This window comes from Phoenix dactylifera, chromosome 2 (genome assembly GCF_051530095.1).
Source record: "Phoenix dactylifera cultivar Ajwa chromosome 2, Ajwa_hap1_PhDact_Kaust_v1.1, whole genome shotgun sequence".
NCBI lineage: Eukaryota > Viridiplantae > Streptophyta > Magnoliopsida > Arecales > Arecaceae > Phoenix > Phoenix dactylifera.
In genome coordinates, this window is record NC_143191.1 from 4,918,304 (window position 1) to 4,937,306 (window position 19,003).

The window sequence follows — 19,003 nt, forward strand, 5'->3', positions numbered from 1 at the left end:
AAAATATTTTTATTATTAGTGTAAATTAATTTTTTATCCTTCTAATGACCATTTATCTCTCTAACAAATTTTCTAGCTAGGTGATAAAATTGGTTAAATAATTACTAATATTTTTATTTATTTATTTAGATCATATTATTTGCCACTCACTCATAATTTTTTTTTATTTATTTATCATTTTATTTCATTGAAATATAGAGGGGTCGCCGGCCATGGATGGTGGCCGGCATGGTGGCTGCCACCGTGGGCAGCCACGAGTTCCCAAAATAAAAAAAAAAAAAAGAGGAAGAAGGAACAGAGGCGGCGGAATTGAGAGGAAGAAGAAGATAGAGAGGGAGGAGAGGATGGGTGAGAGAGGAAGAGGCGGGATGAGAATTTTGGGAGAAATAAGTGTGATTTAAATGGAGGTATTTTGGTCCAAAAAACAGCTTCCCGACAAAGCTGAAAACAGCGTTTTCGGAAAGCTCCAAATTGGAGCTTCTCCCCAAAAGCTGTTTTCAGCTTCCTGCAAAAGCTGAAACAGCTTTTCAAAAATTTTACCAAATACCATGTTTTATCTAAAAGTATTTTTGGAGGGCCAGAAAGTGTTTTTTGGCCCTCCAAAAGCTCCTCCAAACAGGGCCTAAGTGGCTGCTCACATTGCTCACATATGAGCACAGCCAGCTACATCACTAATGGAGATCTATTAAGAAAGAAGATAACTCGAGGTTGGAGGAATGGTATGGAGCTTTCTAGAGGTTTCTCTAGGCTTTAGGACTGGCATCAGGCCGGGCCCACTTTTTGGAATTTGGGCCAGGCTTAGGCCAGAAGATTTTCTAAAACCTTATGGCTCAAGTCTGATCCGATCCGAAGCCCAGATTTGGCTTGAAACCTAATCAGGCCGACTTGAATATCTATTTTGGGATCCGATCCCAGATGTGAGATGTCGAAGCCCGGTCAGATGTTGGGTCAGGCCTAGGTTTGGGGCTGCTTTCGTACAGTCTTCAGGCTTGATTTTGATTTATGCTTTAGGCTGGGCAGGCCAAGCGCCCACCGAAACTGGCTCAATATTTCTTTGGGATTTCTTTTTAGGCCCAATGTCGACCTAGGTTGCCTCAGGCCGAACCCACGACCAGACCTAATGTCGGGCTAGTCCAAGCCCACTGCCAGCCCTAATTGGATTTCTTGAACTTTGGTGTCTTGGGTAGTAAGGTGAGAATTTAGGGCATGTCATAGGCCTAGTTAATGTGGGTGCCAGCGAAGGCAAAGATCTTGTTGGGGAAAGAAGGGCCCAGAATCGAGGAGAGGGAGGTGTTGAGGGTGAAGCCCTCGAAGTCGAATGGATCCCAGATGTCGAAGCCCGGTCAAATGTTGGGTCAGGCCCAGGTTTGGGGCTGCTTTCGAGCGGTCTTCAGGCTTGATTTTGCTTTACGCGTTGGGCTGGGCCAGGCCAAGGGCCCATTGTAACTTGCTCAACATTCCTTTGGGATGTATTTTTAGGCCCAATGTTGACCCAGGCTGCCTCAGGCCAAACCCACACCTGACCCAATGTCGGGCGTCCAAGCCCACTTCTGGCCTTAATTGGATTCTTGAACTTTGGTGTCTTGGGTAGCAAGGTGAGAATTTAAGGCATGTCATAGGACTAGTTTGAGGTTGGTTGCGCTAGCTTTGAACCTGGGCATCAGACCAAGCTTAAAATAAATCGGGCATGATAAGACCTCAATTTGGATGCTAACATAATTTATATCTATAGCGGGCCTAAAAGCCTAAAGCTATGTTCCACTTTAATTAAAAATATTAAAAGTAAGCCCGCTTCTCTACTTTCACGACATTAGTTTTTCCGATCACTCATATGATGAGATGAGAAAGAAGAATAAAAGAACCGCAAAACCTGCCTTGCAGCAGGCTATTTTGAAATTAAATACATCTAAACGAAGCCTCCATCATTTTGATTAATTCCTGTAAGATAAATTCAAGAACCTGCATTCCTTCTCATGAACATTCAATCCTTGCACTAGGCAAAACATTTCAAAGATTTACAGTCACAGAGCTTGAAAAAGAAAATGTTCGTATGACATAAATCCGTAAATAAGTCAACACTTGTTGCCGAGGAGGTTTTAGGGCCTGGTCTAGGAACACTTGCTGCTTGCTTAATGAACTGCTCCTAATTTCATTCATCATGCTGTGACAACCGTCCAAAACTTGTTCGACACAATTTTTAAAGGAAATGTAAAAAATCAACAATACTACAATTTCCAAAAACCTATGTTTCTAAATATTAGAGGGAGAAATGAGGCAAAATCATAGATGCTGTGCACGATGCCCATTAAACAAATATAGTATCAACAAGTGTTCTTGAGTAAAATGTGTTTAAAATATCAAGATGAAACTTAACTATATGCAGGGTAACCAAGAACAAAATTTAATTTCAATTTCATGCGCTGGAACCTCGACACAACCTATAAGGGCCAGTTTTAAAATGGGCTTGGGCCGGACTGGGAGTGGCATGGGCTGGCCATTTGTGCCACTCAATGTGTGCCCGGCATGTGAGTCAGGGAAGGAAGACTCCCGATGAGAGTCTTCTTCCTCCCCGAGTCCGGCAAGGAAATCGAGACTCGAATGGTGTTGGACTCCGACGAGGACTAGGGGATTTCATCTACAAAAGGGCTTCTTCTCCTCCGTTGAACCATCATAAATCCCTCGAAACAAGCCGTCGATCCCATTTTTTTTTCTTCCGAGTTTTCTCCTTCAATTTTCGCGGGGAAGAGTCATCGGATCTTCGTCAGACTGAGGTAGGACCAAATCCATTCCTCTTCTCTTATTCTCCAGTCTTTTAGTCGTGATTTACTTCGATTTGAGCCGGCAAATCGCCAAAAAATCCTCCAAAATAGGGGTGCCACCGGCCGCCGGGTTTGGCCAGGGCTGCGGCCACCTGTGGCCGCCGTCGAGTGGGGGCTGGGCTACCATGGCCGTCACACCCTTGGATCTACGATAGAAAGGGGGGAAAGGGAAAAGAGAAGGGAAAGATGACTTCCCCATTCATGAAGAGAGAGAAGAGAGAGAGGTTTTAATCTTCTTCTCTCTTCTCTCTCTCTCTCCTCTCTCTATTTCTCTATCTAGTTTCTCTTTCTTTCTTCTTCCTCTTTTTCTCTCTCATGGTGTCTCTCTCTAGTTGACCCGGATAAGTGGTAGTAGGGACTCGGAGGATCTCGTAATGGACTCTTGGTGGACGTCAGCAAACAGTCTGGGTTACTAGTTCCCTGTTTGATTTTTTTTTTTTGATAAATGAGTTTGGATCTGTAAAGAAAAAGTCATTTGCGCTAGAAGATTTTGATCAGCATACTACTATGCACCCCAACTCGTAGATCGTTGTGTTTAGTCAATCAAAGGTAAGAAGTCTTGTACACAATCACCTTTATGAATAATATATATTTTGTAATACGTGTTGATAATTTTAGGGTTTGCATCGTTTTCTGTATGATTGCTTAATGAGTTCTGATATATATATTTCGTTAATATATGGAGATATCAAATAGTGGTGACTATGGCTGCTTAGATTATGGTTTTGATTGTTGGGATATGATACTGATTATTTTGAAAAATTGGCACAAAATATAATATAACATTATATTTTTCTTGGTATGGATGAAATTGAATATTTTGATTGATGAAGAAAAGGATTTGGACTAGACATATTATGGATTGCCTATCAAGGCCCGAATCGTTACGTATTGGTTTGCTATTGCGGGCCCAAGCGCAGATATTCGGGTTTGTCACTGCAAGCAAAGCGCTGTTATTTTAGATTGCTACTGGGCCGAAGCGCGGATGTTTTGGTTTGCCAATCATGCGCCAAAACGTGACCTTGAATAGTCCAAATCAAAAAGATAAGCTTAATGGAAAATCTGGATAAAAATAGAAGATTAAAAGTATAAAACCATTGCATTATAATATCTTAACCGGTTTCTGGAACAGGTTATAGGTCTTTTCTTATTCTTTCAGAGTTGCAGGATATATAGTTTCAGATTGGTTAAGTGTGGAGTCCGAGCATTAGAGTTATGAGTTATGAGTTAGTTAGTTTATTTTCTAGTACTGAGGAACATTTGAAGATTTTATAATTGAACATGTTGGATCGCTCTAAGGCTCATGCGGGTGTGTTATGTGCTTAGGCCTTGATGTTTGATTTGGGGCGCGACACAACCACATTAGATCCAATAGCTTACTTCGAAGAAAATTACAAACCAACCATGATACATCGTAGCAAATTATTTTTAGGAGATCAACAGCATAGCCAACCTTATTTATCTATACTACCTAACAACCACAGTCAACCGTCTAGATTCTATTCTCCCCAGATAAACGAAAAATTCTCCAGTATCCATGTTTGGAGGGAATCCTTTCTTGTCCACTCGCCCTTCCATTATATCTGTTGGCTGATCCCTGTTTGCACAGGCAAGCAGGTTAATGACGCCTATGGAGAGTGAAAATAGGATAATGCAGAAAATACTGCCTGCTCGACGGTCAGCAAGAGAAGAAAGACCGCTGCCAACACTGAAATTGTAGCCCATGGGTTGCCAAGATATTCTCGCCTCAAAGCAGCAAGCCATTTGTGCCATTTGAAGTTATAAAACCTGTTTACTTCCTTAATCTGATTTGCAAGGTAGTTCTTTTCCTGAATATAGTGCAAATGACTGCCCAACTTATTGAAGAGGTCTGCCACAGCTTGAGGACTGCTTAGCTTATGTTCCAGTATGCCTTTCAATTGGAGCAACCGCACGTCCTCAGCCTGGTCGATGATGCAGTCCATAAAGAGTGCGTATATCGTAAAGTACATCTCAGTGTCGAAATAGCACTGTTCGAAAGCTATGAGGTTTTGGAAGAGAGGACCGGTATAGTCATAGATTTGCAGTGGTGGTATCTCCATCCGCCCACTCCTAAACATTAAATACAAATTCCGGAGGCATAGCCATGGCGTGAGCTTCATCTTCCTTCTATGGAATTGTATGTTCAAGAAACTGTCTGCATGGTCCTTCTTCTTGAACTTCACCCCAGCCCTGAGGAGCTCCGTCGCACTAGGAATCCACTTAGGTGTAGCTTCCCTTTGTGCAGATGTCGAAGCCCCTTGTGAAGGAGCAACTTCCCCTTGTGTAGATGTCGAAGTCGGTGTAGATGTCGAAGCCCCTTGTGAAGGAGCAACTTCCTCTTGTGCAGATGTCGAAGTCGGTGTAGATGTCGAAGCCCCTTGTGAAGGAGCAACTTCCCCTTGTGCAGATGTCGAAGTCCGTGTAGATGTCGAAGCCCCTTGTGAAGGAGCAACTTCCCCTTGTGCAGATGTCGAAGTCGGTGCAGATGTCGAAGCCCCTTGTGAAGGAGCAACTTCCCCTTGTGCAGATGTCGAAGCCCCTTGTGAAGGAGCAACTTCCCCTTGTGCAGATGTTGAAGCCCCTTGTGAAGGAGCAACTTCCCCTTGTGTAGATGTCGAAGTCGGTGCAGATGTCGAAGCCCCTTGTGAAGGAGCAACTTCCCCTTGTGCAGATGTCGAAGCCCCTTGTGAAGGAGCAACTTCCCCTTGTGCAGATGTCGAAGTCGGTGCAGATGTCGAAGCCCCTTGTGAAGGAGCAACTTCCCCTTGTGCAGATGTCGAAGTCGGTGCAGATGTCGAAGCCCCTTGTGAAGGAGCAACTTCCCCTTGTGCAGATGTCGAAGCCCCTTGTGAAGGAGCAACTTCTCCTTGTGCAGATGTCGAAGTCGGTGCAGATGTCGAAGCCCCTTGTGAAGGAGCAACTTCCCCTTGTGCAGATGTCGAAGCCCCTTGTGAAGGAGCAACTTCTCCTTGTGCAGATGTCGAAGTCGGTGCAGATGTCGAAGCCCCTTGTGAAGGAGCAACTTCCCCTTGTGCAGATGTCGAAGCCCCTTGTGAAGGAGCAACTTCCCCTTGTGCAGATGTCGAAGTCGGTGCAGATGTCGAAGCCCCTTGTGAAGGAGCAACTTCCCCAGCTTCCCCTTCCGGTGCGGGCTCTTCTAGCTCTTCTGAAGGGATCCGAGATGAATAAAATAGATGGAGCAGATGATGGTATTCTTCGGGGGACTTCTTCTTGGACTTCTTGAATGATTCGGATTCCTCGGGATGGATGTCCTTGAAAAGCCCAAGAGCAAGGTCAACAAGTCCATCATTGCATGGTTTGAGAAGATCAAATAGCAATTGGATGATGAAGAAAGGAATTTGGTTCTCAAGCTTCAGCAGATCATAAATCACTACATTAATAGTGAACTGCCCTGCCACAGTTGGGCCCTCAAGCTGTTCATCCTCCTCGATATGTAAAACAACCTCCCCTTCCCTCGTCTCAATCATACCCTCTCTCCTTTGCAATCCCCTTCGCCTTCTTTGTCTCCTTCTTGATTCCTGCCTGGGACACATTTTTAGCATGAGGTAAATGATAAAGCACCCATCAAGCAACATGATCAATGCCATATTTTGGGCATTCAGTGCAAAGAATTCCCGAGAGTAGCAGCTCCGGACCTTCTCATCCAGTTTCCTTAACTGCAACAAGCACCCCTTCAACAATTGATTATGCTCCCGACTTCGATGACGGAATAGTAGGTGCCGGACACACCGCCACTTGTGGTACTTCGTGATGTAACTGTCCGTGCGGTGAAATAGTCCGAGGAAAAATGGTCCGAGGCAAACAATTTGTGGTACGTAGGGTTCAAAACCCAACTGTCGGATGTATATGGGGACCTGGAAGATGGTGTATAGTTCCTCGGGATGGTCCGTAGGCTTTGCTAATTCTACTTTCTCCTCAGCTCCTTCGATCCACGCATCATCGTCAGAGTATTCTATGCCCCATTCTTCCTCCGATTCTTCGCCCCTGTTGTGACCTAATTTATAATGTACGTGGCCAAGTAAGTTACTATAACTTCTAAGAGAAATTATCTAACAGGCATTTAGTTCAAAAATTATAATAATTGATTTTCCATGCGAAAATTCCTCAGTTGTTGCGAGCAAACTGCTTTGATTATACAATATCTTGCACATGGGCCCAACAAATTTGGCAAGAAACCTTTTGTATTTAAATTATGGAAGTGATGGTATGCGAGTAATCTCTAGGATTTAATTATTTCTCATGCAGAAACAAGCAAAAATTATAGAATTAAGGGATCTAGACATCTGCTAGGGATAAGGATTTCCTATGGTTCGTTCAAAACCATATCACATCCATGATCCAAGAACTCCAAGAGAAATTATTAGAAAGCAACCATTTAAAAACAAGAAAGTTGACAATATTTGACCACAATTTGAAAAAGATAAATGACAGATAATTCCTGAAACTTAGAAAGTAAAATGAAATAAGTAAGAATAGGGAAATGAAATTTGAATTATCTCTCATGCAGAAAATAAAAGATAAATAGAATGTCCAGAATTTACATCATATTATCAAGAGTGCTAATTTCTAATTAGTAAAACATAATATTTAAAAATTACATTGAGAATATGATAATATAAATGACAATCATGGAATTATGACTATTTGAGGTTTTCTATTTTTTTTAATTTATGAGATCTTTATTTTATTCAAGAAATACCAGTCATTGCTATATATATATATATATATATATATATATATATATATATATATATATATATATATAGAGAGAGAGAGAGAGAGAGAGAGAGAGAGAGAGAGAGAGAGAGAGAGTTATAAAAGGATTCAAATAATGTATTTGATAGTTGTTGTTTACACCATATTCTAATCTATAGTGGAGGTCTAAATATGGATTAGATGAGAGATGATTCATCCTCAATGATTTTATAATTAGTGGTTAATATGTTGGGAAAGATTTTTGCTTTCTGTGGCAGGAACCAGCCAAAGATTGGAGAGGTAGATGTACCAAAGTTTGGATAAATCCACCAGAATAATGTAGGTGTCGTGTGCAAAATGTGGGCTACTCATATTAAACAAGCAATATATATATATAGGTATAAAAGGATTCAAATAATGTATTTGATAGTTGTTGTTTGCACCACATTTTAACCTATAATGGAGGTCTAAATATGGATTAGATGAGAGATAATTCATCCTCCAAGATTTTGTAATTGGTGGTCGATAGGTTGGTGAAGATTTTTGCTTTCCGTGGCGGGAACCAGCCAACGGTGAAAGAGGTAGACGTACCAAAGTTTCCAATAGGGTTCGGCTCTCGTATGTCCCCCATCTCCCTATGGGGCCTTGGAACGTAATGAAAGGCCGATCTGGGGATAGGGCGTACTACATCCACTCTCCTGCCTTTTGGAATCGACGCCACGACCTGATGATGTACAGGGAGACATTGACAATGAACAAGCAACATTGATATAACTTTTAGAAAAAAAATGATTTAGAAATAAAAGGGATATTTATAATTCAAACATAAAATAACTGATTTGCAAGGATAAATTTTTTAGTTTATGTTGCTTTTGTTATATTTCTTGAATATGAGCCAAGCAAATTAACAAATACCTTAGAATATTTTGAAAAGTATTTTTTAATTAAAAAAATAGATCTAGAGCAAGCAAAGATTATCACCACTTCGAGAAATCACTTTCCTAGCCGTGCCTCGTCACTTCCAATCCTCTTTGTTTCTGATTCGAGATTTATCAGTAATATATACAAATATAGCTCGGCTTTTTCCCAACTACAGAGTGGGGCCGCACTGCTTCACGAAAAGATGGTCTTCTCAAGTCGCTACAAGGACATGGAGGCATCATAGCAGTTAGTGGGTGAACGTGATGGGAAAAACAATTCCACTTGGCTCCATATTGATGACAAACTTGCCGCATGGTCGGCAGTTGCCTTGATATTTTTATCATTAGTAGGCCCTCCACGATCTTATCAGGCTGAAAGAATTTTTAAATCTCAGTTACATTTATTGGTTGGCACCTCACTCTAAGTCTAGGAGCTCGCATTTCAGTAAATTAAGGCTTCAAATATTGAATATTTTTCAAAAAATAAGAATCTTAAGTTGTACAGTGGATTTGGATAGGTCAAAACAATTAGGATAGGATCGGATTCTTCTTCCATTTAGGGGAACCTCAAATGTGCTCAGCATTGACATGAGCCAAAAATCTAAATTATTATTTATTATTAGGGCATGAGGATATCAAATCAAGTCTAATCTTCTCTTATTCTTTCACTAGTAGTTTGATTTGTTCCTAACATAAAAATTATGACCAACATGACCCACATTTTACTTCTTTAGAGACTTAACCAATTGATAGATGATGCCAAGAAGACTGGAGCGTCACAAAATTGTGATATGTATTAAAAATTGTTAAACTTTATATATATCTAGAATTGATTCTCATTTCATGTTTAAAATTTATCATATCACTCCGCAGCGTGCCATCAAGAGATTCCTCGTCTATGTTACAACCTGATTTATAAAGTGCTTGACCAAGTAAGTTACTATAATTTCTAAGAGAAATTATCTAACAGACATTAGTTCAAAAATTAAAATAATTGTTTTTCCATGAGAAAATCACGCAGTTGCTGCAAGCAAGCTACTTTTATTATATAATATCTTGAACATAGCGAGTGAAATTAAGCTACTTAACCAAAAGATCTTAGCGGGTTTCACTAAAATATTCCTTATAAATATTGATTTTGCGAGAAAGTCATATAAATCTTTTTTTATAAAATTATAGATATTTAGATGTTACTAGATCTTGGTATACCGAGTCTGGATTGGGCGCCCATGTTGGGAGAAGCTAACATTCGGTTCCCACCCCTCCCTCCTACCTCTCAACTCTCTCAACAAGAATCTTTCCCTCTTTCTCCGTGCGAGCATGCGTCCAATTTCTTCATTCCAAAGTTCAAAATGATCCACGATCATTGTTTTGGTGAAGCATGGCATTTGAGCGGTGAAAAGGTGTGATTCTACACACGACCAGCTGGCTAGCTTGGTGGTGATGAATTTACACACATTAAATGATCCGAAGGACTTGGATTATTTCTATTTTAGTCTCAATAAGATAAGTTTGTCTAACTTTATTCTCATCGAATTTTTTGTTCCACAATAAATAACTTTTTTATGGATTGTGAGAGAGGGCAATAATCTAAACAAATGTATATTTTATATTCAAAATCTATATATATATATATATATTGGACATTAAATAAATATTTATGGAGCATTCACTAATGTGTATTGCTTACTCCATACCTAGATCCACAAGTAAAAATATCAAGAAACCTTTTAAATATATATAAATATCATTATACAAAGAAGGTAAATCTAATTTTTACCGAAAATCAATAATTAAGTAAGTTTTTTTGTACGATTCAGAAGATCATAAATAAAAACTCAGCTGAAGTTGTAAGAAAAGGAAAGAAAAGAATATTGTAACACCAAACCTGATATTATATAAGAAACACACACCTTTGAGCGACCCTGATCCATTTAATAGTCTAGCATCTCAAACGGACAAATTAATTAATGTGGGGGAAAGTTTACCGTGCACGAGGGAACGCCAAATTTGAGCGCGCGCGCGGCAGCACTCGCACGCAAGATATTATAACTTCCGATCTTTTTTTGGTTCTGATTCCGAGATCTATCCGTAATATATAGACATGCCGTCGCGCCCGTCTAGGCATGAGTTTTCGCCAACAAGGTGGCGGGGCCGCTCCACATTGACTGATAACTTGGGCGGTTTGGCAGTTGTCTTCGGGCTGCGGCTTGGCAGTAGTCTTATCTAGACAATTAAACTTAGATTCTCCTTCCATTTTAGAAGAATTTCAAATGTGCTCCGATATGAGACAAAAATCTCAATTATTGTTATTTGGGTATGAGGATGTAAAATCTAGTTTAAACTTTCTCTTTAAAGTTTATCTATCCTTTAAATTGATTCTCATTTTTTTGTTTAATTTTTGATGATTAAAAATTTTATTTTCATCCCTGATATTTGATAACCTTTTTAATATTTTCTGAATAGAGATTTTGATGACCATTTTATATTTAGGCCCATGCCATCTAGACTCTCATGCATTAATATGTGGAAAATAGATATATAAAACATTACTAACTTTTTAACGGATGATCTCCCAGTAAGACTAGACAAAGAGTGAACATAAAGTGCTAATTATGTAAAAGCTGAATGCAAAATAATAGTCAAATTTAGAGTATAAATTTCAAACTTCATTCGAAGGCTACATGATCTGTGCATATCTTTAAGTGGACAACCCTTAAAATCCAGAGGATAAAAATAGAAGTTAAGTTGCGTCACCGAATTAAATTTGGTATTTGTCGTATTTTTCATAACTATTTTGCCAAAATGGATTATTCATAAGTACGTTGCGTTGCAAAGTTCGTCACGAATCAAGTTGTAGTGGTAGGTCTAAAGTCCTTTTCTGGCCTTCTCCTTTTTAAGGACATGGTGACCATAGTCGGCTCATCGGTCATCATCTAGTAAAATAAGAAATGCTAATCAAGTGAAGAGCACTATCTAACCATGAAATCGGTGTTAGAATAAGCATTATGAAACAAGTCAGGGCTCAACCAATTGCCAATAGTGGGATAGGGCCCACAAATTAGGATTCCATCATTGTCATGCTAAACTCATGTCTAGCTAATTTCACTCCATGCTCCTATAGCTCATAGCTGCAATTAGTTATAGGTTAATCAAACCGGTCACAAAGTGCTTGCTATGTATGGGTGGGTCGGGTCGAACCGAGTCATGAGCCAACCTGATTTTTTGTTCGGATTCTAATTTTAGACCAGACCTACCCCAATAAAAATTTGGGTTTGGTCGGGTCGGGTCAAACCTATATATAATTCGGACCTAACTCAAAAAAATAAGAATTGGTTCAGGAATGAGTCGGATCATACCCCATCCAAAAATTATTGTTATGCTAATGAATGATACCGCTCGACAGCTGGCCCCTTGGTAGCACTAAAGAAAGACTTGGGCCTCAAAAGGGTCAAGGCCTTCTTCATAAAACAATTATATAACAGACGAACAAGGGAGACCGCGTCTCCTTTTTTTTATTTGGTAAATAACCGTGTCTCCTTCGGTGACCACGTTTCCCTACAACAACCCACCCCACCTTGCATAAGAGACAAACAAGGGAGACCGCATCGGTCCCCACCAAACTTTCCTCTCTCCTCCCTTGCGAGCCCCAGCTGGACATCCGTGCAACTCTATATTGTTTGCAATTTGCAAATATAGTCTCTAGTAGAGTAATGGCAGCCCATTTTCATTTTATTAAGTATAAGCTTTTCTTTTCCTTAGGAAATATGCGGCCCTGTCGCAATCGTTGGCTGCTATCAAGAGCTTCTCGTGAAATTTGCAGGCTGTTTAATCGTTCGGGAAGGACTCTCCTTTGGCCCTTTCGTTATTTTGAATAATGTAAATTATTTACAAATTGATATATTTATGTAGCAATTATTGTACCCTATAGCTTGCGGCCCAAAATGGATGATTCGGATCGAGTCATTGGATAAATGATCCAAAAACAACAGATCCGGTCGGCTCGGCTCGAGATTCAGAAAATCCAGATCTGCATTAGAATAAAGAACGATTGGAAGGCGAGTCGAAAGAGTGTTAAAGGCCACTCGGGCACTCGACCACAGTGGTTGGCTGGATTCAGAGTCGAGTTAGGGACGTTCACATCCATCCCTTGCTGCGGGACGTCTGAAGCTTGGAAAGAGGGTGTGTCTCCTTTGGGGCGAGGCATGTCTACTGAAAGACAAACGAAGCAGCGGACTAGATGATGTCCTGTGCAACTGATCTCTCCAGTGGTGTCCTTTGGACCTATGAGGCACAGTTGCCTAAGGCTTTATGAGATCCATTATTTATTTTGTTGGTTGTATTCATATCAGATTAGTGTGAATCATTCGTTGTAGCAAAAAAAAAAAAAAAAGTTATTCCTGTAGGATCCATATTGATCGATAACTTGTGCAGGTAGGCAATAGTCATCATATTTCTATCATTAGCAGACTCTCTGCTATCTTATCAAGTTAACAAAAATTCTAAACCTCAATTACATGCATTGGTTGGCACCTCACGCTGGAAGCTTATTACTTTTCAGCAGATCAAAGCCTCAAATATTAACTTTTTTGGAAAAAAATTAAATTGTATGGTGGATTTTGGTGAGTCAAGACAATTAGGATTAAGTTCTCCTATTAAGAGCAATTTGAAACGTGCTCAGCAACGACATGAGACAAAAATCTCAATTATTATTATTTGGGCACGAGCAAGGCCGACCCGAGCCCTAGGCGAAGGCCTCAGACTATTGAAAGGCCTCCTGGAGGCTGACCAAAAGGAAGCAAAGAGCCCATATAAAACGGGAATAGGAGCTGGCTACGAGTCTTCCCACTTGATGGAAGGGAGGTGGAGAGTTTCCTGGCCTGCAGAGGGGCAATTTGGGAAGTTGGGGACAGTAGTTTTGTTTTGGGTGGAGAGAAAGAGAGAGGAGGGATTTGGTTGGCTTGATACACGTCTGAAGCCACTCTTATCTTTCATCCCTTCTCTTTTTTGGTTTTGGTCTTGGTTTTCCTTCCCTCACATTACTCCTGATCCAACTGGGCCATCAGGAAGAAACATAGGGGGATTGGAGATGGACTTCTTGGAGGGTAGAGAAAGAAAAGGAGATGGTGCCGTGTTGTGATGTTGCAGTGGCTGCTTGGGTACTCACTTGAAGGGGAGATGGTGGGATGGGACTTTTATTAATTAGATGGAGTGAATTTCCCATAATACCCCTTTTCTAGATGGTCCTTTCTAGACAAATTCTTTCCTTTACCTCGACCATGAAGTGCCATGGGATAACCTTTTCCTACTCTGCTCTTGCTTGACATGGTAAACAGTAGTGCCAAGCATTATCTCAGTTATTTAATCAGTTTCATGGTCCTTCCTCAAGCATAATTACTTTTCCATACTTCTATTCAAAAATTATATTAAACTGGAAAGGCTTTTTACCTGTCTTCGTTGCATACATGCATTTTTGTTAAAATAATGTACTTGATGACTATCTATTTTCATATTTTTTTAAGTATTTTATACTTATTAATTTTTTTATTATTAAAAAAAGGCCTTATTCACTGAATCCGCCTTAGGCCACCAAATGTATTGGGCCGCCCCAGGGTACGAGGATATCAAAATTTAGTCAAACCTTCCTCTTGCTTTTTCACTAGTAGTGTGTTTGGTTCCTAACATAAAAATTATAAGTGACACGATCCAGACTTCACTTCTTTCGAGACTTAACCAAATGCTAGATGATGCCATATGTAAGAAGAGTGGAGTGCCACAAAATTATGATATGTTTTAAAAATCTTTAAAGTTTATCTATCTTTGGAGTCAATTCTCATTTTATGTTTATTTTTTGATGATTAAAAATTTTATTTCCATCCCTATTTTTTAATGACCTTTTCTTCTTTGCTGAGCAGAGATTTTGATGACCATTTTATATTTAGTCCCATGCCATGTATATATATATATATATATATATATATATATATATATATATATATATATATATATATATATATATATAAACATTACTAACTATTAAACGGATGATTTGGCGATAAGACTAGACATAAAATTAATGCTATATTACATAAAAGCTGAATGCGGAATAATAGTCAAACAAAGAACTGGATGTTTAAGCTTCATTCGAACGCTACATGGTCTGTGCATATCTTTCAATGGGCATCCATTAAAATGCAAGGGATAAAAAAAGAAGTTATGTTGCATCACCAAATTAAAATTGGTATTTAACATTTTCTCTGTAACCATTTAGCCAAATTAGAGAATCCATAAATAATTTGTGTTGCAAAGTTTATCGTGAATCATGTTGCATGGGCCAATCTAACATCCATATTTGGCCTTCTCTTTTTCAAGAAAATTGTGACCATAGTCACCTCATCAGTCATCATCCAATAAGGTAGGACATAAGAAGATGGTGCCTACAAATTGAGATCCCCCGCCTCCCACAAGGCATAGGTTCCCAAGATCAGTTCACTCATTGATAATATTTTCAATTAGTTGTGATCTAAATCAGCTTCAATTATCATTAGGATCTCACCATCGTCATGCTGAATTTACGTCGAGCTAATTCCACTACATATTTAAAATGTATGAATGCTAAAATTGCAAAACATCCTGACCCCCAACCATATTCCATAAACTATTTTGACATAATGATTTTACAAATTAATAACTACTCAACTGATGTATCACATATGATCTACCAATCAAGTCAGCCCTAAGGTTGATACATCATATTCGTAGCTTTTAAAATATACAAATTAATAGCCCTTGCTGGCAGAGTAAGATATTTAGACATTAAAATGCTGATTTTTGTCCAGCAGCTAAGATGGTTCTACATATGCATCCAGGGATTCTTACAACCAAAATATGTTAACATATAGAAATTTATTTACATATTTGTTTACATATTTAATAACATTTAATGTAGAGGTTAGATATTTGTTTGCATGTTTAAAATTTAAATATTATTAAATTTGTTTCATTCTTTAGAGATTTGCAATAGACTTGTTGAAATATGAATCCATTATATATATACATACATACCTATACATACATATATATATATATATATATATATATATATATATATATATATATATATATATATATATATATATATATATATATGAACATTGCAATTTTTTATTATTTTTTATTTTTTACCAATTTTTTTAGTTCAAAAAATTATTACTACCTTAGATGTTAATTTAATTTCCAAATTAAGTAGCTTGATGGTAAGTTAATGAAGATATAAGTCTTCCACAACTTTTATTTTAAAAATCTACTGCAAAATGTTGGAGCAACAATTTGCATTTTTATTGATTAATTTATGAAGAATTGCAAATTTTCCTCTAAATAATTCATTTGCAAATTCTTTTTCTTAGTTAGTATAAAACTTAATTTAAAAATTATAGATTTTCCCACTATCTAAATTAGCCCATCAACATTGGAAGTAAGATTTATGATTTAATAATATTTTAAAAAATAGAGTGATTTAAAGTTGTCTATTGTTTGTAGGTGACATTGCAATTACATCTCAATTTGTTGAGTAGACCTGCTGTATAAGATATTCATTATATTTTACTCTTTATTTTTATACTGATAAACAAAATTTGTTGAGTAGACCTGCTGTGTAAGATTACTCATTATATTTTTTAAAAATTTATTTTATTATATTATTTATTATTAGACCAATTAATTGAGTGATTTCTTTTTTCATGTCTTAATGTGATTTTGTTAATTTAGTTATATCTGCAGACTACTCATATCACTTGATTGTGCAAGTATTAAATTATTTATGTGGTTTTTCTTCCCTATTATATTTAGCTTTATAAGTTAAACTAAATAGATTTTCTAAGCCAAAATAGAATTATTATCCTAAAGAGTTGTAGTGTGTAAGATGGTAGGTAGGCTTAAGATCCTAGCTTAATACAAACGTATAGATCAATTTTTGGAGTTTTAAGCAAGATATTTTTAGTGATCCTCGCTTAATAGTCTTGCTTATTGGCGTCTGCCCTATCATTCGATGTTCATGCTAATAAAAAATAGTTGTAAGCTTGTATTTTGGTGGAGCCATTCTCAATTTATTGTTTGCATTAGACTAAGAAGAGAAAAAATGCAGATTGATGGATTTATTTTCAAATAGTTGGTTAGAGTCTTTTTTCTATAAATATTTGATATTTCTCTTGATTATAATTGTAGAAATGTACATTGTGAAAATTTCACCAAAAAGAAATTTGGAAGAAATTATTGAACTAATACTATGTCATATGTTACTAATTTTGTTTATTAATCTTTCTTTGCTACTTATATTGTTTTGTATGCACGTATATTTTAGCTATTTTTTTTACTAAATTCTACCAATGGTGGTCAAGCTACAAATTGCTTAACTGATATTTTTCTGTACAATGGACCCAAATCCAATGGCATAAAATGAAAAATATAGATCTCATCATATTTATTAAATTTTTTTCTCTTCAATGCTAATAATCTTCTTCAACTTTTTCTTTCTTTTTTCATGCATAACAAGGATGTGACGGGAGAAGCAACATACAAAGAAAGATTCCAGCATTTTCCTCAACCAAGGTAAAAAAGAAAAAAGCAAGTAGAGTTCTTTGTATACAAGAAAGTCTTGATTGTAATTGTATTTTTATGAGAAAAAAATGACTTCTAATCTAGATACCATCTAGATTTTGATATAATAGCAATTTTTCATGAAACATTCATCCCACATAGATATGTCAGAATTTTATACAGCATCTAATGTTCAATACAACTATAACTTTTGCTCATCACTATATTTCTACTAATTTTTCTGTTATTCAACTTAATTCCCCCAGTATAGCGTGGGTAATTTGCTGGTCCATAGAATAATAATATTTCAGGGTTGGACTGGCCCAGCCCGCTGGGCTTAAAATCCAAGCCCATGGCCATTTGACTGGTTTCGAAATCATCCAGCCCGTGAACAGATCTTCTTGATACAATGTTTTGTACAATTTGTAATTTGGACACTCAAATCTATAGAATAATTATTGATTTATGTTTTCTTTACATCTATCATAATTTATGGAAAAAACTTCACAAGATATGTTTCTTTTTCCTCGTTTTTAGCATAAACCAAGACAACACAACATGTTCTTCTCACTAGAGACTTTAAGATGATGGTGAGATGATCGAAAGAAAGGTAGACCATACACAACATCTGTTATGCATTGTAGTTGCATTGGGAAGTCAGTTTGCAATTGTTTTTGAATATCTCTGAATGTGATGAATTAATATTGTCCATAAGATTCTGTATATAGTTTTATTTTGGTTTAGAAAATCAGTCAGAGACTAGGGTGTAGTTGAGGTCTCCCGCGAAGCGAAAACTCGGGTTCCCTCTTCATGTTATCCCATAAGGCATTCCCACCTCAAGTGGGATATAACGAATTAAAAAAAAATAATGCTATTTTTTTTCCCAAAAAGTTAACACCGTTCTCCTATAAAAGAATTCATCTCTCTTTGCATGAATCCATTATTGGATCATCTCCTGCTAGATCTACGCCAATGGATGAACAACCAAGTTCCAAGTGTTTGGAGATATGTATAGTGGATGATCCAATGGTGGTTTTGCGTGAAAGATACAATCTCGTCACACTATTGATCTGATAGCTAGTACTACAAAGCATTCACACAAATGAAAAATTATAAGATGGACCTAGGGTAAAATCATCGGAAGTCCATGATGGCCATTAAAATCCTGTTCAGGCATTACGTGCTCCAGCCTCAAACCAAATTGTACCCCCTGGCCCCTCACAAAGATCAAGACAATAATTTATCGACACCATTCGAAGTAGAAAAAATATACATCCTTACGCGGGACATCATCCTCACTGGCAACAAGTCAACTAAGATTATGAGGCCCAGCTGTCAACAAATACTGGCCATAAGCGGATTCTCCGTTGCCTTCTAACACACAACATCATCAAAGGAATCTAAATTATGACACCCGGCTCTTCGTGCACACGAATGCAGCCCCCAAAGCAAAGCAACTTCCCCACCCCCCTTAAAACGCCCCTCTTATGTCCCCAACAGCAACAACAATTAACAATCCGGTAACAATAATATTACAAGTAATGACTCGAATCATGGTCACGTAGAAATAGCATAGATGCTTAAATATCAATATTAAGTCATAATTTCCACATTAATGTTATCAATTAGTGCTATTATTATCATTAAAATCATCTTATGGTAAAATTAAACTCTTTGGTACCCAACTTCCAGAGTTTTCCATTCCCAAATTGAGCTAATCTTCCAATATTAGCCTGTAAGATGGGCTGAAAGAACCATCATAAATCAATTGAACAAATCCGTCAGCAGGATACATCCAAGTAACAGCATGAATTATGTTTTGTTGGATTTGAAAGACTTGGAAGCCTTCTCTTCTAGCAGAGCTACGGTCAATGGTATTCACGACCACATGCCCTATTATGTAGAAATCAAGTATTCATGAAAACGATTAAT

The 19,003-nt window shown here is 37.8% G+C and overlaps 1 protein-coding gene and 1 pseudogene across 5 annotated transcripts in view; one reads left to right on the forward strand and one right to left on the reverse strand.

The window, feature by feature from the left end:
- Positions 1-19,003, forward strand: part of LOC149768187 (chlorophyllide a oxygenase, chloroplastic-like) — a 33,319-nt pseudogene that overhangs the window by 6,803 nt on the left and 7,513 nt on the right. The gene's annotated exons all lie outside the window — the stretch shown is intronic.
- LOC149768190 (uncharacterized) lies at positions 4,182-10,684 on the reverse strand. 4 transcript variants are annotated; one of them, XM_089928680.1, is made up of 3 exons: positions 10,465-10,684; positions 8,148-8,280; positions 4,182-6,855 (listed from the first exon to the last, which is right to left on the reverse strand). In XM_089928680.1, the coding sequence occupies exons 2-3, from the start codon at positions 8,185-8,187 to the stop codon at positions 4,448-4,450; spliced, it is 2,448 nt and encodes an 815-aa protein (XP_089784806.1). In that variant the 5' UTR covers positions 8,188-8,280; positions 10,465-10,684; the 3' UTR covers positions 4,182-4,447. The 4 variants fall into 4 exon arrangements, with proteins under 4 accessions (XP_089784806.1, XP_089784805.1, XP_089784807.1 ...); XM_089928679.1 differs by having other exon boundaries at positions 10,390-10,497; XM_089928681.1 differs by lacking the exon at positions 10,465-10,684 and adding an exon at positions 8,538-10,458.